This window comes from Arachis ipaensis, chromosome B7 (assembly GCF_059453495.1).
Source record: "Arachis ipaensis isolate K30076 ecotype BB chromosome B7, ASM5945349v1, whole genome shotgun sequence".
Classification (NCBI taxonomy): Eukaryota; Viridiplantae; Streptophyta; class Magnoliopsida; order Fabales; family Fabaceae; genus Arachis; species Arachis ipaensis.
In genome coordinates, this window is record NC_142442.1 from 3,545,997 (window position 1) to 3,562,743 (window position 16,747).

The 16,747-nt window shown below is 34.5% G+C and overlaps 1 protein-coding gene and 2 pseudogenes across 3 annotated transcripts; 1 reads left to right on the plus strand and 2 right to left on the minus strand.

The window, feature by feature from the left end:
- The first annotated feature begins 4,816 nt into the window (after positions 1 to 4,816).
- Positions 4,817 to 7,288, plus strand: LOC110264787 (disease resistance protein RFL1-like). Its single transcript, XM_088493927.1, has 2 exons — positions 4,817 to 5,082; positions 5,223 to 7,288. Exon 2 carries the CDS (start codon positions 5,295 to 5,297, stop codon positions 7,131 to 7,133), a length of 1,839 nt encoding a protein of 612 aa, XP_088350053.1. The 5' UTR covers positions 4,817 to 5,082; positions 5,223 to 5,294; the 3' UTR covers positions 7,134 to 7,288.
- An 876-nt stretch (positions 7,289 to 8,164) lies between these two features.
- Positions 8,165 to 9,954, minus strand: LOC107606519 (UPF0481 protein At3g47200-like; annotated as a pseudogene). The gene is made up of 2 exons (XR_015892294.1): positions 9,830 to 9,954; positions 8,165 to 9,630 (listed from the first exon to the last, which is right to left on the minus strand). The product of XR_015892294.1 is annotated as a UPF0481 protein At3g47200-like (transcript).
- A 1,112-nt stretch (positions 9,955 to 11,066) lies between these two features.
- On the minus strand, positions 11,067 to 13,539 carry LOC110264786 (UPF0481 protein At3g47200-like; annotated as a pseudogene). The gene is made up of 4 exons (XR_015892293.1): positions 13,484 to 13,539; positions 13,323 to 13,398; positions 13,128 to 13,226; positions 11,067 to 12,453 (listed from the first exon to the last, which is right to left on the minus strand). The product of XR_015892293.1 is annotated as a UPF0481 protein At3g47200-like (transcript).
- Between the last annotated feature and the right edge of the window lie 3,208 nt (positions 13,540 to 16,747).

Genomic DNA, 16,747 nt, shown 5'->3' on the forward strand with positions numbered 1-16,747 from the left:
AATAAATATATACAAATAAAAAACTAAAAAATAGAATCCAATAAATTTGTAACCTCCAAATATATTGAATTCATATTCTTATATTTATTATATCTTACCGTTATAAACATACAATAAATTTATAATCGCAACAATTAATTAAAAGTTTAAAAAATGAAAATTATATTTTATTATTATAATCATTTTAATTTTTGCCAATGAGTTATATTTTAGAATAATTATTATTTGGTCAACTACTCAATTTGACCGTTATAAACAATACAATAAATTTATAACCACAACAATTAATTTATTAATTTTTATAAATAACTCACTAAAAGTAATAAACATCATATTACAAATGTCATAATAATATTATTAATCATAATAAATTTTACGTTATAAGTATTTAAATTCAATACCATTTAAACTACATATATAAGTCTCTTATCACTATTCCTTCACATAACATCAAATTTAGCACAAAAAATTTATTTTCGAACTGCACATCTCAAACTTACTTAATAGAGCATCATTCTTTCAGAGCAGAACGATTAGAAATCGAATAACTATCCAAGATCTAATGGCCATGCAATGAGAATCTGATGATCAGGTATGACAAAAAAAAATCACAACATACATCATACATTCATACTTACTCAAATACCATATACCTAATGATAACATAAATTGAATATTGGAATAGGAAAAGATCTTCACAATTTTAGCAACTATAAATGAAATTGATGACAAATTAGGATGGAACTATGTTAAATGTAAAAAGTGTCAGAAGAAAGCATATAAAAAAAAGAAACAACTACATTTGCATATCCAACAATAAGGTAACTTTATATACTTTTCATAATCTCATCTATTAAATTATTAGTTGCTAGCCCAATACTTATTTTAGGTTCAGAATTCAATTAAAGGTTTTAGATCAAAGTGTTACAACAACTTTTGTACTATTTGATGACGATGCAAAAAACTTATTGGGCACAACTGCTTCAAATCTAATGACATTTCAGAAAAATAATGACATTGAAGCACCACCCCATCAAGAGATTAAGAAGAAAAAAAACCATACAAATTTAAGACACATATTCGAAAGAAAAACATACATACAAATACGGAACCAAATAACACAATAGAAAGTGCATCAAACTCAACAATTCATAAAGAACATGTCTTCGCAAGAACCTACAACAAAAAGAAGAAAGCACCAACTCTAACAACCAACAAAAAAAGGAGGACGAGCGTCACATAAAATGACTAAGTCCATCAACTAAAACAAATGCAAAAATCAAACCACCAAATAAAAATGTCACTTTGTACAACTCCAACATCTAAATCTTTTGTATTACAAATTATTTAAAATAAAACACCTTTTAAATTTAACTTCAATTTACACATATTTATTTATTTCTATAAAACATAACAATTTTTAATATTTATTATATACTATCATTAATTTACCGTTCTGCGCATCGCGCGGGTCTCATTCTAGTTTCAGAATAAAGATGTGTAAATAATGTATAGAAACCAGAAAGCAATAATAGCAATAATGATTTGTAGCCATCAATGATGGTTTTAATGGTGTGAGATTTCATCCAATGGCTCACTTTTCTTTGCTGGTTACATGCTGGCCAGAATTTAACAAAGTTGCTGGCCCCTAGACTTTTTCAAATAAAATATATCACATTCAAACTTGATACACACTTACAGAGAAGGGAGTTGCCTTATGCAGTGGTCTTCAATAATTACAGAATAAAATGGCTACATGTTCATAATAAACACTTCAATTCTTCCCATTACAAAGAAAAACATTAATCTAGTGCTAGTGTACTTCTTGGAGAATAGAAAATACTGTCTGAACAACAGTGAGAACAAGCAGAAAAATTCCAGCAATAGAAACTACTGTCTTCCATGGAGTGTTGCAAGAATCGCGCCTTAAAGTTGCAACTTTTTTGTTCCAAGGGCGTGCACAAAAAGCATTCAACCTTTGAAAAATAAGGGAATACTGTACATTAAAATCTGGATACATAATGTTCACTCCAAGACCATTGAACATTTTGGCCACTGCATTACTATCACCTAACTAATTCTCAATTATTCCATTCTTAATAAGCAAATCTACATCTTTGTCTGTGTTGATAAGAAAATCTAACACAGCAATATAGTCAGCAAGGTAGGATTCATTGATGCAGTGACATTGCTCGAAAGCTAACAAATTTCTCAAAACAACCTCAGTAATATCTTCCACTCTAAAGAATGGGATTCTCAAAGTATTGACTAGCTTTCTTTACCTCAAACTTTACTCCTGCTGCCTCCAACGGTTTACGCAAGCATCCCCACACACATAAATCGCTACTAGCAGTAGCGGTTTATGCACAAGCCACCTTCAACATAAACTGTTGTTGCCTCTAGCGGTTTCTGTATCACCCTCCAACGACATAATCCGCGACTGCCTATAGCGAAGTAAGCCGCTACTGCTAGTAGCGGTTTCTATAGAGATATGGAAAAATGTATTTGCGTCTTCTTCTTTGTAAAGTTGAAATTGTGCAAATTTGGGGGCCAAACAATTTATTTATGTAAATTGCCTATAATTTTAGATAAAGTATATTTTCTTATTCTTTAAGTTTGTCAAAAATTTTAGAGTCATTTTTAAGGATTCAACTTGATGGTTTCAGTGGCTTAAGAGAAGGGGGGTTGAATCTTAAGCCATCTTTTTGCTTGATAACACTTGCTGACTTGTTAGACTAATTCTGGAGGATTGTACTCTTTTTATCTCTTCACTGCACACGAGACTTTTGTTTTGTCTCGTCCATAGCCACGAGACTTTTCTTTTTGTCTCGTCACTTGGCACGAGATAATTCTGGTTTTTGCTCCTGTGAAGTAGAAAACAGAAATGGAGTAGAGAAGAGAGAAAATTACACCCAGATATATCCTGGTTCAGCTGCTAAGTGCAGTGCAGCCTACATCCAGTCTCCATCACAACAATGATGGAATTTCACTATAATCAATCTGATTACAACTTGTAAAGTGCTAACCCAACTTACAAGGGGATTCCCACAGAATCATAAAACACAACATAGATGAACAAAGAAACTCTAAGACATCTATGGCTTTTTCTTTTAATTTTGCACTCTCTGCCTTTTTCCGCTCTATGGCTTTTTCATACAAACCTCACTGTTTGTCTTTTTCCATGAGACTCAAGACATGACAAAATTAAACAGAAAAATACTAAACAGAATACATTGAAGGAGAAGAGAAATCTGTTAGCTCAGGTAGCTCTGAGAACTCTGTGCCTTGCACTCTCAAATTTTCTCCTTGCTTCAAACAGTGGCTGTCCACCCTTATTATAGAAGAGGGGAGCCTCCACTTATTGAAGCCAAAACCGAACCAACTTCTTCCTCCTTCAACAAACAGAACCGGTTCGGCCACATAGAGAGAGAAGAGATAACCATGTAAAACCCAACATGCAATTACCTCTGGACCTTTCTTGATCATCACCCTTCATCAATCCGAGCTCTCCATCCTTGGCTTGCTCTCCAAGATGGATTTCTGGCCCTTGATGCTTCATGATGATGATGACTTCATCTGCTTTAATCTCTGCCTTCAACCATCACTTCGCCACTCTAGCTACTCCCTGTGGTGGTTGAGCAGAATCAAAGACAAGCCATGCTTCAAGAATCTCCTCCATGCTGGCCGAATCTTCATCGTCCATTTTTGAGCATGAAAGGCTCAAGATACATCACCAAATCTTAACCAAATATGGTGAATATCTCAGCCACAGCTCATTTTTATTTTAGTATGTTTTCTTGCCATCATTAGCTTGATGGTCTTGATGCATGCAGCTTCTTCCTTCTCTTGGTTGAAGAACATTTCTTCCATTGTTTCCTGGACAAGGACCGAAGAAAGAAGAAGAAAGAGATGAGAGAAAGAAAGGAATCTGAAGAAAAGCAATACAAAGTGGTTAAACAAATTAAATGAAAATAGCTTGCTTTTACTTCCCTAGCTTAGAGTGACGTGTTTGTCATAATAGCCATCAATCAACTCAGCTGAATTTTTCTCTCTCATATTCCCCATGCATTAATTAACAATGTAATAGATTTTGAAATCCATCACATGGTTAAAGGCTTGGTTCCGTTGGAAGCACTTTGCTTTCATTTTTCCTTGGTTTCGGACCAAGTTTGGAACCATACATCACAAATGAGATTTGGGCTTATAGCTTTGAAATTAAAACTGGCCCGTTTGGTTAACATTTGCTTTCCTGATGAACTTTGTTTCGGATCAAACAAAGGAAGCTCTTATCAAAAATTAACCATGGGCTTGGTTGTAATCAACATTAAGTTTGGCCCATCAATATAAAATTTCAGCCACTTAGTATAAAAACTTGTAACAAGGTTGGTTATTGGGCTTAAGCCAGAAACTCATTTTTCGGCCCAATATTAAAACCTGCAACAAAAATTATTTAATCAAATCAGATTATTAATTTTTGCAGTTAATTATTTTAAATAATGTTTAGTCATCATAAATATTAATTAAGAGTTTTCCAAACTCATCACAACTCTTCTAAAATTATTTAGTCACTCTAGAAAAAAAGAAGTTAATTTATACCATTAATCATCTTTGGATTAAGATAATAAGGCTCACAAATAATAAATGATACAAATTCAAAGGTGAATAAAACATTACTTACTACTTTACTAAACTGGTCACTTTAAAGGATTTTTTTTTTCAAATTCTTAGTCTAAAATTGACTTTGCCACTTTACCCTTGGTTTTGTTTTGTTTTTGTTTTTTTTTTATTCATTTCCAGGATTAAAGTTTCCCGTGATGCACGGGTCATTAAACTAGTTCTTAGTCTAAAAATGACTTTGGCAGGGTCTTTACTCTTTAATAACCAGATTATGATAGACGCGTTTCACTTTCACCTATCATAGCGGTGATTTCATTTTTCAAGTACTTGAGATGAATCTCTTGTAACTTTGTTCTTTATCAATCAATCAGTATTGCCATATTCTGTTTCTGGTGATCAACCACAAGAAGAGATCAACAGAAGAGTCCTTGAAGACTTCTGAGTAACTTGGGAAAGCAAATTGAGGTATGGTTTCATGAATTCATATATACCTTGCAAAACTTTTTCTTAAGACCAGTAGCATATATATATCTAGGTGTAGTCAGCTATCTGAATCAAATGATTTGTTGTTATATATGATAAGAAACAATTGTTTAAACCTACAGAAAGGGAGAAAATTTGGAGTAATACATCATCACCTTGCACTTGCTGCCATATCTGTGCTTGTGAGCTTTATAATGGGTCATCAGGGACATGTTCTGACGACGAAACCAGAACATCTTAGGAGGAAACTGGAGACAAAAGTTGAGCAAGTACAAGAACAGGTAAAGAACACAGTTCAAGTTGATAGAATTGAAGGCGGTTGTTTTATGCAGTTTGACTTTGAATCAAGACAAAGCACTTTCAATGGAATCTTGGAAGCCTTACAAGATGATAGCATCTCCAGTGTGGCAGTGTACGGCATGGGTGGAGTAGGAAAGACAACCTTAGCAAGGCATGTAGGTAAAAGAGTAAAGGAGATGAACATGTTTGACCTTGTTCTACCTGTTCATGTGACGACAGCTGAAAATGTCAAGAGGATTCAAGGTGACATAGCTGCCGGGTTAGGACTTCGATTGGGAGAGGAATCCGATCTAGCTGAAAGACAGAGACAACTATCACTTAGATTAAGAAATGAAGAACATGTACTCATAATTTTGGATGACTTATGGTATAAGCTTGATCTGCAAAAGATTGGGATTTTAAACAATCACTGTAAAGTCCTCTTAACTACGAGAAGTCAACAAGTTGCATATTTGATGGGATGTCAACGCAGCTTTCATCTATTTCTTTTAACTTTAGAAGAAAATTGGGATTTGTTCAAGAGGTGCGCAGGCATCCATGATGATCGGTTCGAGCCGGACTTACTTGCTATAGCAAAGGAAGTTTCAGCACACTGTGAAGGATTACCACTTACCATTTCAATATTGGGGTCAGCTCTAAGAGCAAGAACTGTTTACCTGTGGAAACAAGTCTTAAAAGATTTAATGAGTTCAAGAGGGAAGGGTTTGAATTGGGAAGATGATAGTACTAATTTTATAATCCAAATAATAGTGGTGATCTATAATATTATACTTGCAAGCAAAGAAACTAAAATCATATTCTTAATATGTGGTATGTATCCAGAAGATCATGAAATTCTCATTGAAGATCTGTTCCAACATGTAATTAGACTAAGGTTGTGCAGCAAAACTGATGTGATTGCAACCATCACTAGCCTCAAGGACTCTAGCTTGTTGATGCCTTCCATTACAAGTAAAGACCATGTGCTAATGCATGATTTGGTCCGTTATGCTGCTAGGAAGATAATCTTTAAAGAGAAACCTACCAATAGGGACAATATCAGTGAGTATATGAATGCGCTTTATAATGAGGAACATTTTCAATGGCAAGAGGCATTACATCAACTTCTTTGTCGGTTGTTTGGTGCAACTGAGTATCCAGAATCTTCTTCTTCAACAAGTTCGGAGCTCCAAGTCGCACAGTCCTACTCCTCTACAATTCCTAGGCCATCAGGGAAGATGGTGGATTTTTATGGATTGTGTCAGGTTGACAAATCATTTCTGCCACTGCTCAAAGAAGCATGCACCAAGAATCCAAATCTGATAGAAAGCCAGAGAAAACACTCTGAAATGTTAAGGCAGAGTGCTTTTGATAGCTTAGGAAGGTTGTTGTTTCTGTTGCATAATGTTAGGATTAGAGATTGGATAAACCATAAACAAGAACTGCAGATGTATTGGGAGCAGGCAAAGCTCATGAAGTTCGATTTGGAATGGTTGAGTCCTGCTATGGAACAAGTCCTATCTTCGGCCGATCTTGCAAGGATTGAAGCATTGCGTGAGGAAGAGAAGTATTGGAACGAAGAAGCTTCTAAGCTAAGAGAGAAACTCAAGATTGTGGAGGATAAAGCTGCAGTCATTAGAACTGAGATTGTCCTCACAGAGTCTAAGTTGGATGGTTTTGCAATTGGTTATGGTTCAGAGGCTGGGGTTGTTTCCAAAGTCAGTCCTTGGAGGAAAATTTTTCTATTTAGATAACAAAATTCTTGAGATCTTAATGAATATAGCTAGTGTATTACTTATTATGCAAGTTATGGCATGTTGATTTGTACTTCTTGTTATTCACTTTTACTAGTTCTTCTTGATATTGTCACTGATATATAGAAAATTAGTTTAGAATCATTGTTCTGCCAGAGATTGATTTTATAGTTCAGTTAAATTTTTTTCTTAGCTTATAGAAAACATGAGATAGATATATAGCTGAGATTGGGAAAAGAAGCTCATCTTAGCTGCAAAACAAAGACAAGTATATGATCCCTTTAATTTTTCTTGGATGTTCAAAGGCAAGTATCACTGAGATTATGAAGTAAGAAACATATCTATACAAGGCTTAGCCTTAAAGGATACTACAGTATGACTAGTCATTGACACATTAGTAATTACAAATTTACTACTGCTAGCTTTTCTTTTTGGCATTACAAGAGTGTGGCTACTTTTCTGTGCCAAAGATGTTTACAGAAAGCATTCAAGTCTTATACAGATACAAAGATACTCAGCATTAAAAGTTTCATGGATAATGTTCTTCTCAAGACCATTGAACAATTTAGCCACTGCTGCACATCACCTTACCAATTGATTTCGGAGCATTATTGTTCCAAAGCTTCAAATGTTTCCGGAGCAGGTAAAGATCATGATGTTTCATGTTCAATGGTTGAGTCCTGTATAATTGTCTTCTCTTAAAATTATTGGTATCTCTTCCAGATATGCTAATCTTTTACTCTGTTTCATGTCATGCTGGTTAGTATTTCTTTTTAAAAACTTTTGCTATTTTGTATCATTTCTAGCTTTTAATCGGTACATTGAGGAAAATCATGACTATATGGCATTTTGTCTTTGTTGGATGATTAATCTTTATCTTACAATTGAAATTAAAAAGCTCTCGCTCTTTTTAAGATAGAATATAATGTTTGAATACTAATTTCAGAATAAACATGTGAAAATAATGCATAGAAACTCCAAAGCAACACATTCAAAATTGATACACAATTACAGAGAAGGGATATGCCATATGCAGTGGTCTTCAATAATTACATAATAAAGTGGCCACATGTTTATGATAAACACTTCAATTCTTCCAAAATACAAAGATATCAAAACTACTACACCATATTGAGAATTGAGCATATAATCATCCAATCCAAGCTACACAACATAAACATTAATCTAGTACTAGTGTACTCCTTGGAGAATAGAAAATACTGTCTGAACAACAGTGAGAACAAGCAGAAAAATTCCAGCAATAGAAGCTACCGTCTTCCATGGAGTGTTGCAATAATCGTGCCTCAAAGTCGCAACTTTTTTGTTCCAAGGGCGTGCACAAAAGGCATTTAACCTTTGAAAAAGAAGGGAATATTGCACATTAAAATCTGGATACATAATGTTCACTCCAAGACCATTGAACATTTTGGCCACTGCATTACTATCACCTAACCAATTCTCAATTATTCCGTTCTTAATAAGCAAATCTACATCTTTGTCTGCGTTAATAAGAAAATCTAACACAGCAATATAGTCATCGATATAGGATTCATTGATACAGTGACATTGCTCGAAAGCTAACAAATTTCTCAAAACAACCTCAGTCATATCTTCCACTCTAAAGAACGGGATTCTCAAAGTATGACCAGAAAGTTGCAAGTCTAGTAAGCATTGACTAGCTTTCTTTACCTCAAACTTTACTCCTGCTTCCTTCAACTCAGTTGCACTATAAATTTGTGCTACCTGTGCTTCTCTTGAAGATCTAGAGATTGATAAGTTACAGGACAATAACAGAAGCTTTCTAGAAAGATCTGTGAAATGAGCTATTCCACCAACATTGGATACCGATAACTCACCCTTAAAATCACCAGGAAAGATTATTCCACCAGGAACTATATGATAAAGAGCGAGACTTAACAACGAAGGATGCCTGTCTTGGCTCACACCAATGAAGTTAGAAGGAAAAACTAGATTGTAAAGCTTGTCAAGAACAAAGTATGGGACTTGATTCTCAAGCAACAACAAATCATATCGTATATAAAGCCTTAGCCGTCGTGGCAAAAGAATAGCATCATCGCCATGTGTAAACATGAAATGGTACCTGAGTAGAAACTCTAATATGAAGCAGCAATCCACAAAGATCACCATGACATGTTCTTCCTTACTAAGCTTGATGTCATCTGAGTAACAACCACGAATCTTTGGCTCAAGATCTTGCACGCAATTCACAAAACTTTCTAACTTGTTTGTCCCGGATCGTTCAATAAATTGTTTGCAATATAATCTTTTATGGTCCTCCATCTTTAGCAATTTTTCATCCCCATGGTGAAAAGGACAAATTGAAACAATCTCTGGAGTGTATATATGCATCTTCTTTATGCTTGCGGATGTTGTGGGGAACCCTGTAGATGCAACATTCCTTTGTAAAGCGAGCTTGTCCCTTCTCCAACATTGCTTTAATCTTCATTACAACGTCATTAGGATTCGGAGTTGCCATCTATATGAATAGATTAATACTTTTCCTTTTTAGTTAGAATTTTATATACTTATTTGTTACAACACTATGGAAGAAATTATGAAATTGATTATTTGATTACATAGATGCTATTTACATAGATAGATTTTATATCAGTTAATATTAGCAGAAAGTTTAAAAAAATATTGGAGGATAATGCGATATAATAAGGCACACTCACCTTTCAGCCTTTGTGTATTTGAAAAGTGAAACGATATGAGAGTGTGGCCTTTGCCTCGGTACAAGTTGAACCTTGTGTCAGTAATCATTGTTTTACAATCAAAAGTTATGGAAGCATCACAAAAGATTGTATAGCATGGGTGGAATAGGACACACAACCTTATAAAAAAACAAGTTGTGTTATGCAACCACAGTTCCAAATGTCAAGAGCATCATTCAACATGAGATCAATATAGCTGAGATTGGGAAAAAAATAAAGACAAGTATAATGATCTTAGCTTGCAAATATAAGACAAGTATATCATTTTTTTTTTTCTTCGATGCTCTAAGGCAAGTATCACTGAGATTATGAAATAAGAAACATATTTATTCAAGGCTCAGCCTCAAGATATACCATGAGTGATTGACACATTAGTATATAATCATCATCCAAGCTAGAAAGCACATGCATTAAGCTAGTACTACTTGGAGGATAGAAAATCCTGTCTGAATAATAGTGAGAATAAGGAGAAAAATTCCAGCAATTGAAGCTACTATCTTCCATGGAGTGTTGCAGTAATCAAGCTTCAAAGTGGCAACTTTTTTGTTCCAAGGATGATTACAGAAATCATTCAACATCTCAAACATGCAGAAATATTGAACATTAAAATTCATATGAAGGGGAAGCTGCTAGCTAGGTGTCCTAAGCTTGTGCATTGAAAGTGATTTCTCTGGATTCGAATCGCATAAAAAATACAGAATAACATCGCATGTTCCATCAACTTGAACTGTGTAGTAGTTGGCTTGTTCATGAACTTGGTAAACTCTTGTTTCTAGTTTCTTAGTCAGAATATGTCCTTGATGACCCATTGTAATTGTATGTGTGTTTGTAGTGCTTACAAAACACAGATGGCTGCAAAAGTTATCCTGATTTTATTACTTTTATATTACATCATGCAAAAGTTGTATTTAATCCTCACTAATAAATAGATTGTTTTTTAAGAAATCTGTAACATGTAATGATTCTTTTTCATATAATTTATTATTGTGAATTAATTATTGATTCTTTGAGGCTTTTTCCCCATGTGATTAATCAGAGTTTTTAAACATTTCTTTCTCCCTTTCATATGACCATTTCTTGTGTTGGAAGAAAGCAAAATTCAGTGATTCAGTAGTTCACCTGGCCTCCAAGTTTGGCTTAGACTATTTTTTTGTATGAATTATTGTCTCAACTATCAATCATCTATAATAAATTCATGTTTTTCTCACATCCAAGAAATTAAATTCTCATTGAACATGTTTGAATAACAAACATGTCAATTAATATAGTAACTAATGTAGTAACTAATGTACTCCTTGGAAGATAGAAAACACTGTTTGAATAACAGTGAGAATAAGTAGAAAAATTCCAGCAATTGAAGCTACCGTCTTCCATGGAGTGTTGCAGTAGTCGCGCTTCAAAGTTGCTACTTTTCTGTTCCAAGGTTTCTTACAAAAAGCATTCAAGCCTTTAAAAATACAGGAATATTTCACATTAAAACCTACATTGACAAGATTCACTGCAAGACTATTGAACATTGTAGCCACTGCATTGCTATCACCTAACCAATTCTCAATTATTCCTTTCTTAATCAGCAAATCTACATCTTTTTCTGTGTTGATAAGAAAATCCAAGAAAAAGATATAGTCAGCGAGATAGGATTGACTGATACAATGGCATTGCTCGAAAGCTAACAAATTTCTCAAAACAACTTCAGTCCAGTCATGCACTCTAGTAAAAGGAATTCTCAGAGTATGACCTGTAATTTCCAAGTCCAGTAAGCATTTACTATTTTTGTTTACCTCAAACTTCACTCCTGCTTCCTTCAACTCAGTTGCACTATAGAGTTGTGTTAGCTGTGCTTGTCTTGAGCATCCAGAGGCTGATGGTTGGAATAAGTGAGAGGATGCTAATAGAAACTTTCTTGATAAATCTGTGAAATGAGTTATGTTACCAACACCGGTTAAGGTTAGCTCATCAATATAACCGGGAATGGTACTGTGAGGAACCTTATAAACAAGAGCGAGCCTTAATAATAAAGAAGGATGGCTTGGGTTGCCACTATTCAAAGTAGAAGGAAAATCTAGATTGAAAAGCTTCTCAAGAACAAAGAAAGGAACTTGATTCTCGAGCAACACCAAATCTAAGTCTACATAGGTCTGTAACCATGGTGACAGAAAAATGGCATCATGACTGGTCCTCTGGTTAAAATGGTACTTGAGTAAAAGCTCTAATATGAAGCAGCAGTCCACCAATATCACCCTAACATGTTCTTCTTCACTAAGCTTGATGTTATCTGAGTAACAAGAACAAACCTTTGGCTCCAGCTCTCACACGCAACTCACAGAACTTTCCAAGTTATTTGTCTCCGATCTTTCAATGAATTGTCTGCAATATAATTTTTTCTGATCCTCCATGTTTAGCAATTTTTCATTTCCATGGTGCAAAGGACCAATGGAAACAACCTTTGGAGTGTATGCATCTTCATTAAACTTGCGGATCTCATGGGGCACCCTATAGATGCAGCATTCCTCCTTAAAGCGAGGTTGTCCCTCCTCCAACATGGCTTTAATCTTCATTACTTCATTAGTATTCCAACTTGCCATCTATATGAATAGTTTGCCCTTTTAGTTAGCCACTTGTCAAATTAGTGTGTATATAAGAAGGACTATACTAAGTGTACACCAAAGGTATAGAATATGGTGAAAACTCATGTGCAGTTATCAACTTCACGTGAACTTAACTTACTATGGTGAAAACGCATGGCTTGATCCAAGAGAGAGGCATAACTCAGCTAGAGTAAGAGTAGCAGAGGCTTTTAGAAGATCCAAATTAAATGACTGGCAGAATGAAAGGCTTGCTAATGCATATGGAAGGCCTAGAACTGCGTTTCCGGATTTAAAGTAGAGAACAGACAACAATAGGAATGCTGGCACAATGTAGTCAATCATTTAGGTTGTTTCAATATCTCACATAAAAAGTATACACAAAAAAAAAATATATATATATCATCAGCTAGTATAAATTGAAGAATATAAAAGATATGCATCAATAATCACGACTCATGACAAATTTTTGCCTTAGATGAAACCATGGTGCTGTTTCATGCCTATATACAAACACAGACATCATCTATGGATCTACCCAAGCATTTCCTTAACTTTTCTTTTCTCCCCAATTCTACTGTCTTAGAATATTTTGCTCCATACAATTTTTATTTTCTAAAAACTTACAGAGAATACACAAACCAAAAGTGTGTCAAATAATATGATCACATTACCTTGTGAATTTCAGCAAGTAAAAGAAGAACTGAAGCATTCTCAACTTGCAGATTGTACTTGTAGCACATGCAGAAGAGGGAGTGTGCCACAGCAGCGGCCTGGAAAAATAATATGCCAATTATAAAAAGTGAAACGCAACCCTTTAAACAGTGTGTTCTCTTTTAACACTCACTAACACTAGCAGCAACCAGTACCTTTTTCTCCTTCCTGGGATAAGAAGCTAAGGTCTAATTCAGCCAAATTAAAATTCAAGTAGCTCAGAAAGTGAACCTAGATGGATGTAAAAATCAAGATCAGCAATAACAAAAAAAAATGAAGCCCATAAATAACACAAAAAATAACCTCCTAAGCTTACTGGATGTAGTTCAGGTGCCAACTTCTGTAGCTGTCGTAGAACAATTTCAAACCCATTCAAAGAGACAGGAACTCCATTCCTGCAACAAGAATAAAAAATGAAATTTACTATAGATGAAAGGCACTTCTACAATTCCATATTCAAATATATCAAGAGAAGTTCAAGGCCTACAAGATGCATACTTTTCAATTATATCATCTTGCTCTTGTAAGTACCCTTGCAACTGCCAGTTTGTGCGCAGGAATATTGCACCACTTGGATCATCATCTCTTAGCATGTTACTTGAAGGATCTCCATAAGGACTAGCTACTCTAACATTCTCACTCAGTTTAGATGCCGAATCACCCGGAACATCAATATCTGTGTTTGTAAATTTTGACCAAGCATAGTTAGATCACTATGTCAAGAAACAGGCCAAAAAAAGCATAAATTATAAAAAGTCCTGGTTTTATATTCAGACGCCTTCATGAACCAGGATGAGTTTATTTAATGTTCTGATTTTATTTTTTATTTTCTATCTTTAATTAAAGGATGAACTATACAAAATAGCAAACAGAGAACAGCCCAATCACAACCATACCATCAACTAAACTCAGAAGCGTATTTGGAAAATGAAGATGGAATGGAATTCTTTCATTAGCCTCCTTTCTTGCTTCAATTTCTTCTGAAACCTTTTCATATACAAAATTCTCTAGGTCCATGTTCTTATATTCTGGATACGTCTCCAGATTACTACTAGAATCATCTAAACTAAGTGCTTCGTTAGGAGGACAATTTGAGAATTCTTCTTTACAAAATTCTCTAGGTCCATGTTCCATTGATGTGCACTTTCGTAACATCAGGTATGATGTGCACTTTTTGGCCTGTCATCATCTAGGCTTAGTATCTACTGTTATATGTAAATGTAAAGAAAGAAATACGGCCAGTAGTCCATTTTCGCAAACATAACATTCACTCAACATTCCTTTACAATTGTATCTGACTATATACTTTGGAAAGGAAAAGTCCAAAGGTTAAGTTAAAAAATTATGAATTCTAATGTTAAGTATCATATTTAGATGTGGAGCAATTCAATAAATCAATATTAGAAAAAAATGACACCATTCAAATAGTGGACAGTGAAACAGCAACAAAGATTGAAAAAAAAAAAAAAAACCCAGGTTAATAAGATGGACCGAGGATCTCAGGCATATTCTGAATTACTTCCTGAAAAACTCAAATAGACAATGTCACATTCATATTATGTTTTACAATAATGAGACCCCAGAAGTCAGAACCTTGTGCACGATCAAGCAAGAAAACAGTTGCAGGTCAGATACAAAATTTGAATGGAGGGCATATATCTCTACTAATTTTGTAACTTTATTTTAGAAATATATATGATCCTAACTGAATTTAAAAGAGCTTCAAACAAAATTGCCAAATGCATAACATTAAAAACATGGTACCTGTTAAACTTCTTGTTCCCATACACATCTCTATCGCTGCGGCCCGATCAACGCCCTTCTCGGGATTCCCTTCTTCTTTCTTCATTCTCTTCTCCTTCTTCCACCCTTCCCTTTCCCCTAACAACTCCTTCCTCTTCTCGGTTCCCCTAATTTATTATTTATAAATTATTTTTTTTAAAACTAAATATCTAACAACTTAAAAAAGTGTATTTAAAAATTTTAAAAACAACCAGCTAAATAAATAATTTAATTTATAATTTATAAATAAAATTTTAAAAATTTCTAATAAAGATACCTAAACAAATAATTCCCAAATTCAATAAAGATAAAGATAATGTTCCTCATTCCATTTTCAAATAGTTCACCATGTTCCTTCTCTCGTTCAATTGAAGGATATTATCATCGGAGATAATGTTTTGGTGCAGAATATTTATTCATGATAATGTTCCTCCTCTATGTTTTATGTTTTGTTTCATTTATTCGAGTCAATTTTTGTTTGGTTTGCTTTTTTACCATTCAGTATGAACATAATTTTATAACATTTTAATCCATGAATATTTTTATGTATTGGATTACACACACTTTCCACCTTACTTCATCATTCAATATATATATTGTAGAAAAATATTCCATGCAAGAACAGGTTTAAAAACTTGAAATTGAAAGTGTGTATCTGATGAATGAAACAAATTCGCAGACAATGGTCAATAGAGTCCAACATCTGGATGATTCTTAAGAGTTAAGACCTAATTAAAAATAGTAATGTATATTTCTCTTTGGTTAACATAAAAATAAGAACAATTAAAATATTATTAACAGAAGAAATTAAAACATACATCAGTGTGAGAAATATGAGTAAGCCAAAATTTGACTGAAGCCAGAAACCAAGCGTAGGGATTTCACAGTTTCATCACACTAAGATGAATTAAAAAAGAAAGTAGTTGGCTCGAGTTTGTTTGAGAAACATTGGTAAAGAAAATTGTCAGAAAGAATAATATAGTACATAGCAAAAGAGTTGAATCAAACACGTTGATGCCTACGTGGCCTTCTTCCTCTTTCAGCTTCTTCCTTTGATAACAGTTTCAGAGCTTCTTTCCCTTTTGAAGATCTTGTTCCTTTTCCTCTCTTCAGTTGACCACTTTTCCTTCAAAGCCTTCCAAGTAATTTCAAAGCTGTCACTGAATCTCCTTGCAACTCTATGAATGTGATCCCTTTGAGGGTACATGAATCCATAAGAAAACAAAAGCCTCATATCGTTTGCAAATTCATCAGGCCCTGAATACACGAATTTGTGCAGCTTTGACTCTATATCCTCAAACCCTATTGGCTTCAACAACACACTCTCACATTTGTTACCAAGAATCCCTAACTTCTTGGGATCCAGAGTCTTATTGAAAGCCCAGCCATCTCTTCCAACCATAAAGCGCTTCAAGATCACCCAACACTGCATCTTTTGATAACGATCCATTCTTTGCTCATTCAGAACAACCTTCATCTCCTCTTCCTTCTTCGAACAGGTTCTTGGGATTCTTGAACATGCATTGTGATGTTCTTCCTCTTCCTTCTTTGTGTTCTTCGAGTCAAGCACCTTAGAACCGGTTCTTGGGATTCTTGAACATGCATTGTAGTGTTCTTGCACAGAAGATTTTGTGGAAACAGAAACTTCAGAAGTTGCCCACTTTCTTCTCTTTCTGCCTCCGCCAGAATCAGCACCATCATCGTCCTTCTTTTGTTTGCACTGTGCATCAGTTGACAAGGTTCTAGAACCTTCTGCATGGCTCTTTCCCACTACATTACACGAGTATTCAATAGTGCT